Source organism: Gavialis gangeticus, unplaced genomic scaffold, assembly GCF_001723915.1.
Source record: "Gavialis gangeticus isolate Ggan-Ray unplaced genomic scaffold, GavGan_comp1, whole genome shotgun sequence".
Classification (NCBI taxonomy): Eukaryota; Metazoa; Chordata; order Crocodylia; family Gavialidae; genus Gavialis; species Gavialis gangeticus.
Window position 1 is genome coordinate 192,834,941 of NW_017728992.1, and position 15,128 is coordinate 192,850,068.

The 15,128-nt window shown below is 42.0% G+C and overlaps 1 protein-coding gene across 10 annotated transcripts in view; it reads left to right on the forward strand.

The window, feature by feature from the left end:
• PHF20L1 (PHD finger protein 20-like 1) overlaps window positions 1-15,128 on the forward strand; it is an 89,564-nt gene that overhangs the window by 5,914 nt on the left and 68,522 nt on the right. For 7 of the 10 annotated variants that reach the window (XR_002099591.1, XM_019528178.1, XM_019528183.1 and 4 more), the window contains exons 2-5: window positions 7,285-7,456; window positions 7,598-7,682; window positions 10,404-10,492; window positions 12,982-13,044. Coding sequence is in view for 9 of the 10 variants with exons in the window: in XM_019528178.1 (XP_019383723.1) it covers window positions 7,285-7,456; window positions 7,598-7,682; window positions 10,404-10,492; window positions 12,982-13,044 (409 nt within the window). In the remaining variant the exon portion in view is untranslated. The remainder of the gene's footprint in view (window positions 1-7,284; window positions 7,457-7,597; window positions 7,683-10,403; window positions 10,493-12,981; window positions 13,045-15,128) is intronic. The other 3 variants (XM_019528187.1, XM_019528184.1, XM_019528185.1) reach the window with 1 other exon arrangement.

A 15,128-nucleotide genomic window follows, 5' to 3' on the forward strand; every position in this document is an offset into this window, starting at 1 on the left:
TTCTTGAAGATGGGGACCACATTTGCTACCTTCCAATCATCTGGCACCTGGCCCAAGCACCACGATCGCTCATAGAGCCGTGCCAGGGGTCCTGCAATAACCCCAGCTAGCTCCCTCAACACCCTGGGGTGGAGAGCATCCGGACCCGCTGACTTGAACGCGTCCAGCCCCTCCAGAAGCTCTCTAACCCGGTCCTCCCCAACCTGAGGTCTGAAGGCGATCCCCTCGAGTCCGGCTTCTATCACAGCAGGGAAGTCCCGGTCCCTGCACAAGAAAACGGAGGTGAAGAATTGGTTAAAGAATTGGATTGAGTGTATGCTCAGCGAATTTTTGGATGACAAAGTTGGGTGAAGTTGCTGACACTGGAGAGTAGGGCTAGAATCCAGAATGTCCTATACAGACTGGAGAAATGGTTTGCAGTCAACAAGATGAGATCCAACAAGGACAAATGCAAAGTCCTGCAATTGGATAGAATAACTGTTTGTACAAATACAGAGTAGGGAATGACTGGCGAGGCTGCAAGTACTTCAGAGAAGGCCCTGGGTGTAACAGTGGACTGTAAACTGAATAGGAGCCAACAGTTTTCTCTTGTTACAAAAAAGGCCAACAGCATAGTGGGTCATATGAACAGGAGCATCACTGGCAAATCAAGGGAAGTGTTTCATCTGTTATGTTCAGCACTGGTGAGGCCTCATTTGGAGTACTTCAACTACCTGAAGGATGATTACAGAGAGAATGGAGATGGGCTTTTATGTAGGGGACAGGACTAGGAGCAATGGCATTAGGCTATAGCTGAGGACATTTAGGTTGGAGATTAGGAGGAGCTTTCAGACAGTGAGGGTAATCAAGCATTGGAACAAACTACCTGGAGAGGTTGTTGGATCTTCTTGGAAGTTTTCAAGAGCAGATTAGATAGACACTTGGCTGGAATGGTTTAGCTGGGGACCCTGCCTTGGAAAGTCCTACTTTCCTATGATCCTTATGCTGGAGTGCTGGAAAGCCACTGAACCTCTCGTTTTCTCTGTCTGTTAAATGGAGTTGTTTCCATACCTTACACACACAGCTCATTACTTTAGAGAACATTTTTAGAAGCTCAGATAGAAGATGATGCTAAAGTGTAAAATATTTTCAATTATTGGTTAATGAACACCATTCATATCAGATTAGTAAATATACTGGTGAAAATAGCCATTAATGAACTTCTATACCTGAGAAATGATGCATGCTGATATGGAAACTTCAAGATGAATATGTGAATTGGAGAGAGACTGGGTTAATTTGACATAAGTTTATCATGTAATTTACTTATGTCTTTGCCAGTTTTACAGCATTTCTGTAGTTTACATGCAATGCAGCTGTTACTACTTGAGAGACAAAATTGAGCAATATGTAAAGTTGGAACATGCCATCAGCTCACAATACAGACAACCCCTGCATAGTGCTCTTAATTGGTTCCAGAAAAACCGAGCATTAAGCGGAACTGGGCTAAGCAAACCCTGTTTCCCCATAGGAATGAATATAAATAGGAATAATTAGTTACTGCTGCTTCTCGCTGCCGCTTCTCGGCGTCGCCTCCCCAGCCCCTCGTGCCAGCCTGCACCCACGCTCCTGCTGCCCTGCCCTGGGCCTCCACTGGCCTGGGTCCTGGCATGGGCCCTGCACTCATGTTCACCCCCCTACTCACTGCCTCTCCCCACCCTGCCTGCCCACCCGCCAGCTACTCCAGCCCTACGTGCCAGCTCAGGCACTGGTGCTAGTGACCTGACCTGTGCATGAGGCCCCACTGGCCCCAGGCATGGGCCCTGTACTCGCTGCTGCTTCTCCCCACCCATCTATGCTCATGCCCACCCCCCTACTCACTGCCACTCACCCCACTTGCTGCTGCCGCCGCCACCACCGCTGCTTCTCCCTGCCCCGCCGCCGCCTCGCTGATTCCACTGCATGCTATAGCACAACTGGCTGAGTGCTCGGTGAAATCGAGTATCCATTTTAAATGAGTGCTATAGCGAAACGTGGTTTTGGTTAGCGCTTTTAAGTGGGGATTGCCTGTAGTTAGTCAATTCCCTCAGGTAGGCTGGCATTTGAATAGAATCTTTTGGGGTTTGGGAATGCTGTTTCTAGCACGCTTGCAGGCTGCGCCTGTGCTAGTGCAGATGTTTGTTTCCTCAGGGACAAGTAGCAGTGACACACCTTGTGTCGCTGCTAGTTGTTTCTGGGGAAAGCTTATGCCACATGCTCTGACAATGTTGCAGGTTACTGAAGGTGGGGTAGGGATGCTGGGGCCAGCAGCTGTGCTGGCCCAGGCAGCCTATGTTGGGGGCCTTGGGGAGCTGCAGCCATGATGCTTCTGCAGCAGGTCTTCTGGCCGGCAGCTGGAGCACAGATCTGACTGGCCAGGCTTTGGTTATGGGCAACATGTGGTGCCACCACATACGCCACCCTGCTTTTTTTCAACATAGGTTTTTTTGACCCCCAGAAAGGTAATGCAAAGTAGCAGTGCGGGGAATGCCTTCGTGTGCAGTGTGTGGCACCACAGACAGGTCTGCGGCATCACATAATACTTGCCTGCGCTCATCTGGACGCAGCTGCAAAGTTTGAGGGAAGACCCTCAAAAACAAAACTTTTCCACCTGTAGGCGTTACTGAGTAGAGTTGGATAGAGCTAACATAGGCATTATTAAGTGCAGCTTGATTGGTTTTGGGTAAACAGTATAAAGAAAACCTGTTTATTCATATTTTCAGGAGCCCATTTTTAGCTGTGTTGGATCTGTTCAGTTCATGCTGTAATAAAGGGAAATCGTGGCAAATCTATTTTAAATCAGCGCCGGTTACTTGAATTAGGCCAGATATTTGTTTTTTGAGTTGTGACTGTGTGCTAGAGCTTGTGTTGGAAGAAATGCTTCTGCCATTGTTTATCAGGACATGGTCGGGGGAATGTAAAATAGATCTTGTTTTGCTTCTTTTTATAATGCTGCTACATTGTACTTACATTCAGTGTTAGGATTGAGGAAATTTCTGTTTCATCCTGTCTGGCAGATGCAACCATCTTTTTGCTTTACTATTTTGAAGTATCATGGATCTTATTGCCAGGAAAAGCTGTGTCCTGTATGTCAACATTTGTCAGTACAGCCCTGGGTGGAATGTCAACATTACTTTTTAATAAAACAATGCAGGAAACTGCATTTAATTTTTTTATTAGACTACGTCAGTTGTGACAGTGTTGAATTGGGACCTCCAAACCTTAATCAAGGATTGGGAAGTGAGTCCTGCAAGAAAAGAAGTTGCTTAAATAGTAGAAGAGAAGATTTTTGTAATGTGCCGTTTTATTTGTTTTTTACATTGCAGAAGTGATGCTTGTTGCTATCTGCTTTCTGCTACCATCAGGGGAGTTTATATTTCTCTTGAAAATACTTGAGTTCAAAATCTTGCATATTAATTTTTTTACCAGAGCCCACAAAAAGTGGAATATTAGAGAAAACAGCTCTGTAGCAAAATGTGCAATGGCAAATTTGTGTAATGTTGAGCATGTTAACCACATGCTCAGCATTACACAAGGCCCCAAATGGTCTCTACCACATAGTTCTGTGGCTTAAAATGTGTACACCTGTGTAGTGTGTAACCTTACCGCAGGGGATTTAACCCATCTCTTTTATCTTCTCGTTTTGTTAGAGCTGTGAAAAAGTTGTTGTTAGTTGAATTTGACAGTCAGTCATTTTGTAGGCTAGGATAGTTCAATAGATGAATAGTTTTTTATGCCTAAAGACTAGGATTAAATTTGGCTTTGATAACTGGGCTTTTTGTCATTGTGTCTCAATCCACCACTTGTTTTGCATAATAATGTGCATTTTGAGAGCACAAGTTAATGGAATTTAACACATAAATAACAGTTTTATTTAATTCTAATTTTCATATGTAACTTATTAAGAAGACATTGCCCATAATGTTATGGTTCATAATTCCAGCAGTGAACCATAGGATCCAGATACTTTGCAGGGTTCCTCAGTCTCCTGTGAAGATGAGGGTTTGCAAAGTATCTGGGTATATAAAGAGCTGCAGGAAACAGTTATGTAGGACTGCTGAGATATTCCAGCTGTTTGCAGCAGCTTTTATGTCAAAGGGCATATCTTCCCTGATCAGCTGTGTGAAACCACTGATAAGTTTCAGCTGATTGGTAAAAGCTGTAAAAAAAAAACAAAACAAAAAAACAAAAAAACCCCAAACCAACAGCTGAAAGCATTTTTAATTCAGCAACCTGCTGTGAATTAAGTTGGTTGCAGACTACTCTGTTACAAGTGATCTTCTTTTGTATCTGATTCCAGAAGTTGATCAGTAGTAGAAAAATATATTTGTTGAATATAACAGTCAATGAATAGCATGATTTGTGATCAGGTAATATATTTGATGAATAGTACTAGACCCATCATGATTGCTACATCTTTTTTTTTTCTTATGTGCATCTTGCTTCATTCTTTCATTTTTGTTGATGTGCTACATTGTGACATTTCTTCTTGGGCTTCATTTTTCCTTCTCTCCATACATTATGCCCTCTGCCACTGCATTTCTAATTTTTGTATTTTCTTTCCCTTTCCATTTCTTCCCCCAAAAAGCACAGTCCCCCTTTGTTTCATAATCCCTCTGTCTTCTCCTACCTGTATATACCTGTATGTAGGGCTTTGAAATTATATCAGGTAACTAGTAGACAGAGAACTGTCGATCAGGCACAGGGTGATAAACTGAAGAAGAAGAGGTGCTGTTACAGGAATGATGTGCAGATAAAAACACTGCCAGACTGGTGTTTGCCTTATATTTCTGCCCAACGGCTCCCTTTTTTCTGTCAGCCTCTAGCTGGAAGGTATCTGATGAAATTGAAGCTCTTGTCCAAAGGGAAGGTTTACCCCAAGCATAATGTGCTACTAAATGCTGCTCTCTTCTTTTGGGTTGCTGCAAGGATGATGTCTCCTCTGTTTCCATCCTCCATTTCTGGCTGCTCCTCCCTGTTGAATCCGGTATTTCCATTGCCTGCCTTCTATAACGGTTAGAACTTTTCCAGGTAGCTGCAGAATGAAACTGCCTGTAAGCTGCATAGTCATTCACATGCCTCCCACTAGTAGTAAAAATTGACACAACTTTTTTTTTTTTTTTTACTTGGTTTGAATTTCAGCGGTTACATAAATGCTTAGTTTACAGACAGACAAAGCTTTGCAGTCTGCAGGCCTGGGAAGATGGTATTGAATCTACTTTTATTTAATTAACATTTTCAAGTTTAATTACATAACCCTAGTTAGAAACTTGTTTGGGTTCTTTTTTTTTTTTTAAAAGAAAACTGTTTCTGCAGCTGTTGATGCTACTTGGGAAAACACTTTACCCAAGTGGTTAGTGGATTTTTGAAGCTGCGTTCCTCATTTGTAAAACAGAAAAGTAAATTTTTCTCTCTTTCCATGCTACTCCTTCCATTTTTACAAAACTAAAACAAGGGGATAGTTTTAATCTTTACTAAATTGTAACCAGAACCTTAAATTGTATAGGGTTATGATTTGTTCTGGTGGGGCTCTTCAGAATGGGTTTTACTGGGTATATGCAGAGGTTGAGGGAATAGTAGAACCCCCCACTTCTTTAACACTGAGTTCTTTGTTTTGATAATTATGTAATCAAAAACTAAAAACTGAACAAATAATTGCTGCGTATTGCGGTCAGTGCCAGTGAAATCAGTGTTAATAGTTCAGGTTCAGTAGGAATGCTTTATTGACTTCGGTTGTTTTTAGAGGTGTGCTGATATATTGGTGCCATATCAGATTGGCAGCGATCAAAGAAAAATTAACATTATCAGCGATCAGCTTTTTTTGGTCGGTGTAGCCAATAATGTAATGATAAATACAATATGCCTTCAGACCGGGACCCCCAGACACTGCGTACATGCTCGCAGCTGCACTCATGCACGTGTCCAGGAATGCAGTTGGGTAGCGTGGAGAGCAATGCCCTGCAGGTAAGTCTGTGGAGGTGAAGGGGCATGGGGTGGGACAGATGGAGACCCCCATGGTGAGGGAGGGAGTGGGGCAGGGGCAGGGCAGTGAATGGAATCCTGGGGTCAGGGTGGGGAGCGGGATGGAGCCATGAGCGGCTTGTCCAGGGGATCAGCATCCTGGCATTTAAAAATGGTGGTAGGGATGCTTGAACTAAAGCTTATTGAATGAGCTTTAGTTTAAGTGCCACTGCCACCATTTTTAAGCAGCGAGATACTTAACTGTGGCAGAGCCAAGCAGGGCGAGGTAGAAGGCCAATGTGGGCTGCCCACTGTGGGCTTGGGGCTCTTTGCCCTGCTGTCCTTGCCCCAGGAGCCATGCACTGGCCGTGCCACATCCCCTACCTGTCCAGTGTCAGTGGTGGTGGCGAGTTGTGCCTCCAGCTGCTGGATGGGCAGGGGACGTGGCTCCTGGGGCCAAGGCAGCAGGGGGAAAAAGCCCCAAGCCCACAGAGGGCAGCTCACCTCTGCCCTCACCCCACTCAGCTCTGCTTTGGTTAAAAGTGTCCCAGAGCTTCAAAATGGTGGCGGTGGTGCTTGAACTAAAGCTCATTCAAGCACCTCCACTACCATTTTTGTGCCTTCTGACCGGGGCCCCCAGATGTTGATCCCCTGGAGAAACTGCCTGCAGCTCCATCTGGCCTCAGGGTCCCATTCACTGCCCTGCCCCTGTCCCACTCCTTCCTCACTGTGAGGCCTTAATCTGCTCCTCCCATGCCCCTCCCCCTCCACAGACTTACCTACAGGGTGCTGTTCTCCACGCTGCCCAACTGCTTTCCTGTAAATCAGTTATTGGATCAGTATCAGTCAATATGCCTGGTAAATAATCAGCTATCGGTATCAGCCAAGAATATATTTATCAGTGTACCCCCGGTTGGTTTTTGTTTTCTTGATTGCTTTGATTTGTCTGAAATGAATGAAACAATTCTGTGGATACTTTATTATAAGCGTAAAACTCCCAGCTTTTAATCCAAAAGGCCCATTAAACTAATTTTCACATTGTAACATTTAACGCAAATCTGAATTTGTGTATGCATAGTACTATATAATAGAACTGTAATCTCTCATTTAATTTATGTAGAAAGCTTTTCAGTTATGTATTGTCATCTTAACAGTTACATATATTTAGAAAACATATTTCAATTTCAAACTGATTTTCAGTACGAAATGGCCGTTCAATGAGAACTAATATTTATTTGAACTTCTGTAGGCTAAACATGTCTGGAAAAAGCTGGTGAATTGACACATTTCCATTTATTGCTCAAGGTATCCATCTCGAATTGAGAAGATAGACTATGAAGAGGGGAAGATGTTGGTCCATTTTGAACGCTGGAGCCATCGCTATGACGAGTGGATTTATTGGGACAGCAATAGATTAAGACCCCTGGAGCGACCAGCACTCCGGAAAGAAGGGCTGAAAGATGATGAAGAATTTGTTGTAAGTAGTACTTTCTTTTCCTGCATAAGCTATTGCATTTGCTTTCTAAAGCTAAATATTACTGCCAGATTTGTAACATGTAGGTTTCTTTAGAGGAAGTTTGAAGCTCAAGATATTAACTATTAAAATTATTTTAAATAGGATTTTAAACCTGGAGAAGAGGTGCTAGCTCGTTGGACAGACTGTCGATATTACCCAGCCAAGATTGAAGCAATTAACAAGGAGGGTATGTATATAAGTGCACTGTAGCTGTAAGTACTCTGTTTTTTTTTAAATGTGAACACAACTATGGTCTACTCAAATGAAGCATGGCATATCTGTATCTTTAAGGATAGGTATTTAGAATGTCAAATATATTGTAAGATGCATTATTATTTTAGTAGCTGGGAAGCATTTGGTTTAGTGAGAATGCCTGCCCTGAAACATGTTGCGTTCCATAGAATTATAGAAAATTAGTGTTGGAAGGGACCTCAGGAGGTCATCTAGTTAAGTGGTGCTCAACTTTTTTGCCCAGCTGGCTGGATTGGCTCAGCCTGACAGGCTTGGGATTTTGGAATTCGGCAGGGGAAGGATGGTTGTATTAACGGTTACCACTCCCCTGCCACCAAATTTCCAGACCTGTGGGGTGTCGTGCAGGCCAGATGCGATATCTCTGTGGACCACACTTGGCCTGCAGGCTGAAAGCTGAGCGCTCCATGTCTAGTCCAACCACCTGCTCAAAGCAGGACCATCCTCATCTATATCAACCCAACCAAGGCTTTGTCTGCCCTGTTCCTAAAAACCTCTAATGATGGAGATTCTGCAGTCTGTCTGGGTAGCTTGTTCCAGTACTTCACTACTCTCCTACTGAGGAGGTGTTCATAATGTCTAACCTAAACTCTTGAGATGCAACTTCAGACCATTGCTTCTTGTTCTGTCATCTGCCACCACTGAGAACAGTCTGACTTCATTCTCTTCATTAAATACTCCCTCCATTCTTCTCTTCTTCGGACTAAAGACATGGTTCCCTTGCCCTCTCCTCATGTTCCCCAGTCCTCTCATAATTTTGGTTCGCCTCTGCTGGACTCTTCCCCAATTAGTCTGTGTCCTTTCTGTAGTGGGTGGCCCAAAACTGGACACAGCACTCGAGATGTGGCCTCACTGTTGCCAAATAGAGGGGAATAATCACTTCTCTTGATCTGTTGGCAGCACTCCTCCTAATGCAGCCCAATATGCTGTTAGCCTTCATGACAGCAAGGGCACACTGTTAGCTCATATTCAGTTTGTCTGGTGTAACCCTCAGGTTCTTTTCTGCGGAGCTGCTGCTTGGTTATTCAGTGCCTAGTCTATATGAGTTTATGGGGTTGTCCAATCTTCCAATTTGTCAAGGTCTTTCTGAATCCTATCCCTACCCTCCAGCGTATCAACTACTCTGCACAGCTTGGTGTCATCTGCAGACTTGCCGAGGGTGCACTCCATCCCATCTTCCAGGTCATTGAAGGTATTGAAAGACACTGGCTCCAGGACTGACCCCTGGCGCAGTCCACTTGATACTGGCTGCCAACTAGACATTTAGCTTTTGATTACTACCCTTTGAGACAGACGATCCAGCCAGTTTTCTATTCACCTTACTATCTACCCTGTATTTCCTTAGCTTGCTTGTGTACTAAAAGCCTTGCTAAAGTCAAGGTGTACTGCATCCACTACTCTGTTTGCATCCACAGTGCCAGTCAGCTCATAGAAGACAATCAGGTTGGGCAGGCCTGACTTGCCCTTGGTGAATCCATGCTGACTGTTCCTAATCCCCTTCTTCCCCTCCAAGTGCTTAGAAATGGATTCATTGAGGACCCGTTCCCTGGCTTTTCCAGGAAACAAGGTGGACCGGTCTGTAGTTCCTCAGATTTTCCTTCTTCCCTTTCTTAAAGATGGGCAATATATTTGCCCTTTTCCAGTCATCTGGGACATCTCCCTATTTGCCACCAGTTTTGAAAGATAATGGCCAGTGGCTCTGTAGTTGCATTGACCAGTACCCTCAGGTGCATCCTATCTGGCCCCATGGACTTGTGCATGTCCAGCTTTTCTAAATAGTCCTTAATCTGTTCTTTTACAACTGGTGGCTGCTCACCTTCTCCTCAAACTGTGCTGCTAGGTGCAGTAGTCTGGGAGCTGACCTTACCTGTGAAGACTGAGGTAAAAAAGGCATTGAGTGCTTCAGTTGCAACTTCCCCCATTCAGAGACCCACACTTTCCCTAATCTTCCTTTTACCCTCTATGAACTTGCACATGTAAGTTGTTCAGGGTAATAGGAAGAATATTCATGCCTCAATGTTATATATTTGAATTTACAATGATTATGTTTAAATATCCAAATTATATTAGGAAGTGGGGCTAGACATTTGGTTGTTGGAGAGAGAGAGCATTGTGCAGTATTAAAAGGAAAAAATGTTAACTGGTTTGGGCACATTTTAAAAAATGGGATAGCATTTGTATTGAATTTAAGAAGAATTAAAGAAATATACTAAATAGTTTAGTAGGATTCAAATGGAATGGGACTTGATTTTGCTTGTAAATATAAATGTTCCTCTGTACTGATAACTCAACAATGTAACATTTATGTTACTCTATTAGAACTTAGTTATGCACCAAATTAAAGAGCTGATTTATGATTGTCCAAGCTGTGCGAAATGTAGAAAATGTATAAGAATTGGTTTTAAAAAGTTTTAGTTGACCTGTCCAAGGTTCTGAATCTGTATCCTTCAAGGAGAAATCATAATAACTGTTAAGGGAAGAGTTTTAATGAGATGTATAGACCTGTTTTACTAGCCTAATCAAAATACTCTCATAAGCAGGGATTTGGCATGTGTAGGACCTTAGGCTGAAAAATGAAGTGACAAAGATTGTGTGGAAGTCATCAGGTAGATACTTTACTTTATACCTGCTCATCATGATTGTGTCAATCCTATTCTAGGAACCTTCACTGTACAGTTCTATGATGGTGTTATTCGGTGTCTAAAAAGGATGCATATCAAATCTATGCCTGAAGATGCCAAAGGGCAGGTAAGGATATTAGGAGTCTTCCCAACTGTTCTTGTTGGTTACCAAAAAGGGCACAGGGTATTACCAGAGTGTCTGTAATCAAATTCTCTGCTGATTGTTTCACTTAAGAAGCATCTTTTTAGCTCAATATTTTTGGACTTGCTGCTGCATCCACTTTAAGGCCTTTCTTGTCTTGGTTCACCATATCTCACTGAAGGTGATTTACCAAGAGTGAGTTATTTGTCACCCTAGCTGTCAAACTTCTGGCTGCAGTATGCTTCCTTCACTGAATCATTTCTATCCTGAATATTCTTCTCAATGCTGCCAACAGAGGGGCCCCAGGGACTAAAGAGGCACTCATCTCATCCGTTTCAGAAGTGCCTTAATGTATCAGTGGTCTGCTGCTGGTTGGAGTTTTATATAGGTAGTCTCTTCCCGCCTCATTCCATAGTTGTTTGCTCTGCCAGGCCTGTTGGAATCAGAATCAGGAAAATATTCCTTTACTCATGGCATTACCCCACCACTCTACAGGTGATTCTAGTAGGAAGTAGAGTTGGATTGGGAGGTGCAGGGATGCAATTTAAGTTTAATAGTTGAATTCTAAATTAAAAAATTCACCATAAAAGATCTCCACGTATGCATGAAGATTTCTTGGGGGTATAATCTTTTAGAGTAGTTGTGTTGATAATGAGAAATTCAGCTTTTTGAAGGACATGGTTGTCTATGAAAACTGAGCTCAATATTCTAGATGCATACAGATTTTTATATTGTTAATAGCTCCCAATTTTATGTGGGAAAATAGAATGTCCTATTTGGATTTGGGAACTTACTACTATAAAAAGGCATAACTCGATATGCTCAGTGGAAATAGAGAACTAAATTGGCCTAAGAAGCAAATTTTATGTCCAGCCTTTATTTAACCAGTAGCTGTATATCGTGATATAATAATCATGAATGCAACAGTAGAACGTAAGGAAATATTGGGGTCTTAGGCAACATGTATAGGTAATTGGCATTGTTTAAAAGTGAAGAGATGAGATTTAAATACAAATCCATCCTCTGCTTAAACTCAGCCTCTTTCTGCAGTGTTAAGAATGCTTTGATGAACTACAGCACAACATTTCAGACACTAATTATCACTACCCCCAGTGATTGGTGTGGGGGTATAAATACTCTTTCACTTCACTTTACAAATAGGGAGACAGAGGTAACAGATTTGTGACTTGACTAATCCAGGGGTGAGAGCACAGAAGTCACTTGTTTAGTTCCATGTTTATTCCACCCAACCATCTTGTCTCCATTCATACTGTGATACTACTCTGTGGCCATAGGATTCTTTTAGAGGAACGAGCTTAGTTGCAAATAGCCTGCTTGGGATGTAGCTTTCAAAAGTCCTGGCATCATATGCCATATGTGCAAACACCATAAATCCTGTGTTTCTCCAAAACTAAGCGCAAAGGGTATGGATTTCATGTTATCTCTGAGGCTGAACTTGGGGTGTACAAGACTAATTTCATCTGACAAAAAGTAACCCTCTCCCCCCCCAAAACCAAGAAGCCCCCAGACTAATTTTTGATTGATTTGAAAATACAGCTTCAGATGAATCTTTAATGTTATATATTAAATTCAAATCCCAACATTTTCTTAAGACAAGAAGAATATAGGAGAATTTCCTTGAGAGATGGCATTTGAAAGGGAATTATTTTATTTATTTTAAACTAAGAAATTGAAACATGTAGAATCTAATTCTGAAAGCAATGCACAGATACAGAAATAATTTATTTTCTAGCTTCTTTGTTGATCAGAGAAAGGGACGCTGTCAACAGGATTCCTTATAACAGACTAAAAAAAAAAAATCAGTTTTCTAGCCCCAAGTAAAATAGTGTGCCCTTATTTAAATAATAATAATAATAATATTCCCTCACACTTTTATTTACAACTTTTCCTATTCCCTACTTTTTATTTCTTGGTCTTCCTATCATGTACTTAAGAGCAGTGTGTGGGTGGTACAGCTGACCAGGAAAACACTGACACCAAGTATTCTCAAAATACTGTAAAACTTGCAAGTTGAACACATCTGTTACTGTAATTTTAAAGGTGATTGATAACAGAAGTGTAGGTGCTGTATTTTTAGATGGAAATGTGATTTTTATTTTATTTTTTAGCATTGATGACGTCTCTTTTAAAGAGATACTTCAAAATGTAATATTCGAAGCGTGCGGTTTTAGTGCTCTGGTACTCGTACATTCATACATTTCAGTTGTGAGGGTGGAAAGACAGTATATATAAAACACAATGTTTGTATAGTACCATGTATGGAGACTAGACAAGGTTCTTGCTTGGAAATGCCTGAACTCTTAAATTTAGATAGAAACCCAACAGGAGTGGGGGAGAAGAGACATTGAAAAAGCTGGGGAAATGAAAACTGCCCTTGTGGAAGCATTTCCAAAGTATTCAGATAACTTATTTTTTTCTATTTCATGTTTTTGTTTTATCTTCAACATAATTAGGCGCGCGAGAGGGAGCAGATAGCGCCGGAGCTGAGATTAGTGACGGAAATCGAACCAAAAGAAGTGAGTTTTGAGGAGGGATTTAAAGGAGAGGGAGGGCACTTGGCACTCAGGAAGAGGAAGATGAGGAGAAAGCACATGGCAATGTGTTTGGGACAGAGACAAAGTAGAGGTGACATGAGGAGAGAATGCGAGTGGAGTTGTAAGTGGGACACAGCTATGTAGATTCTTAAAGGTGAGAGCGAGGAGTGCAGTCTTGATTTGGAAACAACCAGTCAATCAGTGGATGGTGTCTGAATGGGTCTCTTTGTCTGTGTGTGCATGTGGTGGGAGGGATAGCACGGCAAGAGAGGAAAGAGCTATCACTGAAGTATTTTAGATAGAGAAGTAAAGAGGTGATAGTTTTGATAGGTGATAGTAGAGGTGAGCATCACAAATTTGGGTGTTGGTAGAAGGGTTGAATTTTAGAAATGCTACTGTTTTTGCCTTCTCACTGTTGCAGTTCTGAGAGTATAAATTCACTTTCAAGGCTTGTCTTAGCCTTGAAATACAGGAAATGCTGGACAGTTGATGCTTAATTATTTTTGAAGTTTGCAGTTTTCCTCATTTTTGTTTAGGCAATCTGTTTTGTATAATGACATTAGAACAGTGATTCTCAACCAGGGTGCCACACCACCCAGGAGTCTTAATCCTTTCAGGGGCATTGTGGGGTCCGATGCCTAATCATGCAGTGTTGGCACTGTTAGGTGTGCAGTCATTCACAAAACATACATAGAGATTTCAAATAGCAATCCATAGTGTCAAAAAACATTCTACCTGTAGTTGGCTTTTTGAGTTCTTTGCAATAGAACAACACTCACTTTTCCACTGTCAAAAACACGTGGAAACTATGAGTTGGGGTGCCTTGAAGCTAATGAGGGATGCCAGAAAAGTTGAGAATCACTGCTCTATAGCTTTCTCAGTAGTCATTTGGTATGTCAGGCCCCTGAGCTCTGAAGAAGAGCCATTTTTAACCAATTGGAGCATAGCAGTTTGCCTTAATGTTTAGTTATTATGGTAATCTTTTGCTCTAACTTATACCAGAATGCCAGCTTTACCTGACTGGTTCAGCCATTGACTCTTTTGTAGCCTGTTACAGCTTCCCTTGACCTCAGATACAGTCTGATTTAAAAATACATATATTTTAAACAGAGGGAGGAAGATGAAGAAGGGAATTGAGTCTTCATAAATGGGAGTCTGGAATATTCATTGGAGGGAGATACAGGGAATAAAACATCAGCTGGGGCCTTATGAATTAGCTGAGGTACCTATAGTGGATGTGGTTCCATAATAGGACTTTTCAGTTGAATAGAAAAAAGGGTTTGTAATGCTCAGTAGGAGCTGGGAAGGAGAACTACTACTAAAGACTGCTCTCTGGTTACCTGTTAATAGCTGGATCCTGCATTTTGTATATACAGTGTTTGCCACAAGTCTGCAGTTGCCAGTATGAGTTACATTTTTTTAAATAAAGGGTTCTTGAGCCTTGTTATATCCCAGTGTTGAGGCTTGCTATTGTATTAGATGCATTATAACAACCTCAGGTAAAGAAAGACTTCAGGAATCACTGAAGTTTTTGTTCCTCCTCCTCCTCCTTCACCTTCTCTTTCTAATGCTGTATTATGGAAAATAAAGGTTTCTAAATCAGTTCCAGACAAACATTTGAAACATCTGGAGTAGGGTTTTCTGTGCATATTGAGAGAGAAATGTGCATCCTAGTTCACTGGTTCTCAACTGGGGTGCCATGGTGGCAGCACCCAGGTACAAATGCCTGTGCGTTTCCCCTGCATTACGGCTCTCTAATTGGCCTAAAGCTATCTTGTGCCGTGCAGCGCTTCCTGGAACGGTGCCCCATGCAACTCCTGGAAACAGGCCACCTGTGATGGGCCATGAGACTGTTCATTTAGGCAGTCACGTAGCAGAATTTCATGGTAAAGATAAAGAATTTGCCTTGTGCCTTTAGTTTTATTTATAGCCTTTCTGCTGAAATAAAATAAAAATTGACTTTAAAAGTCTTTGGCCAGCTCCCTTCTTTGAGTTGAGTGGTCTTTAAACACTGTGCAGAATGAACATAAATAGGACACTTGCAGTGTCCAAACCTTCCTGTCCTG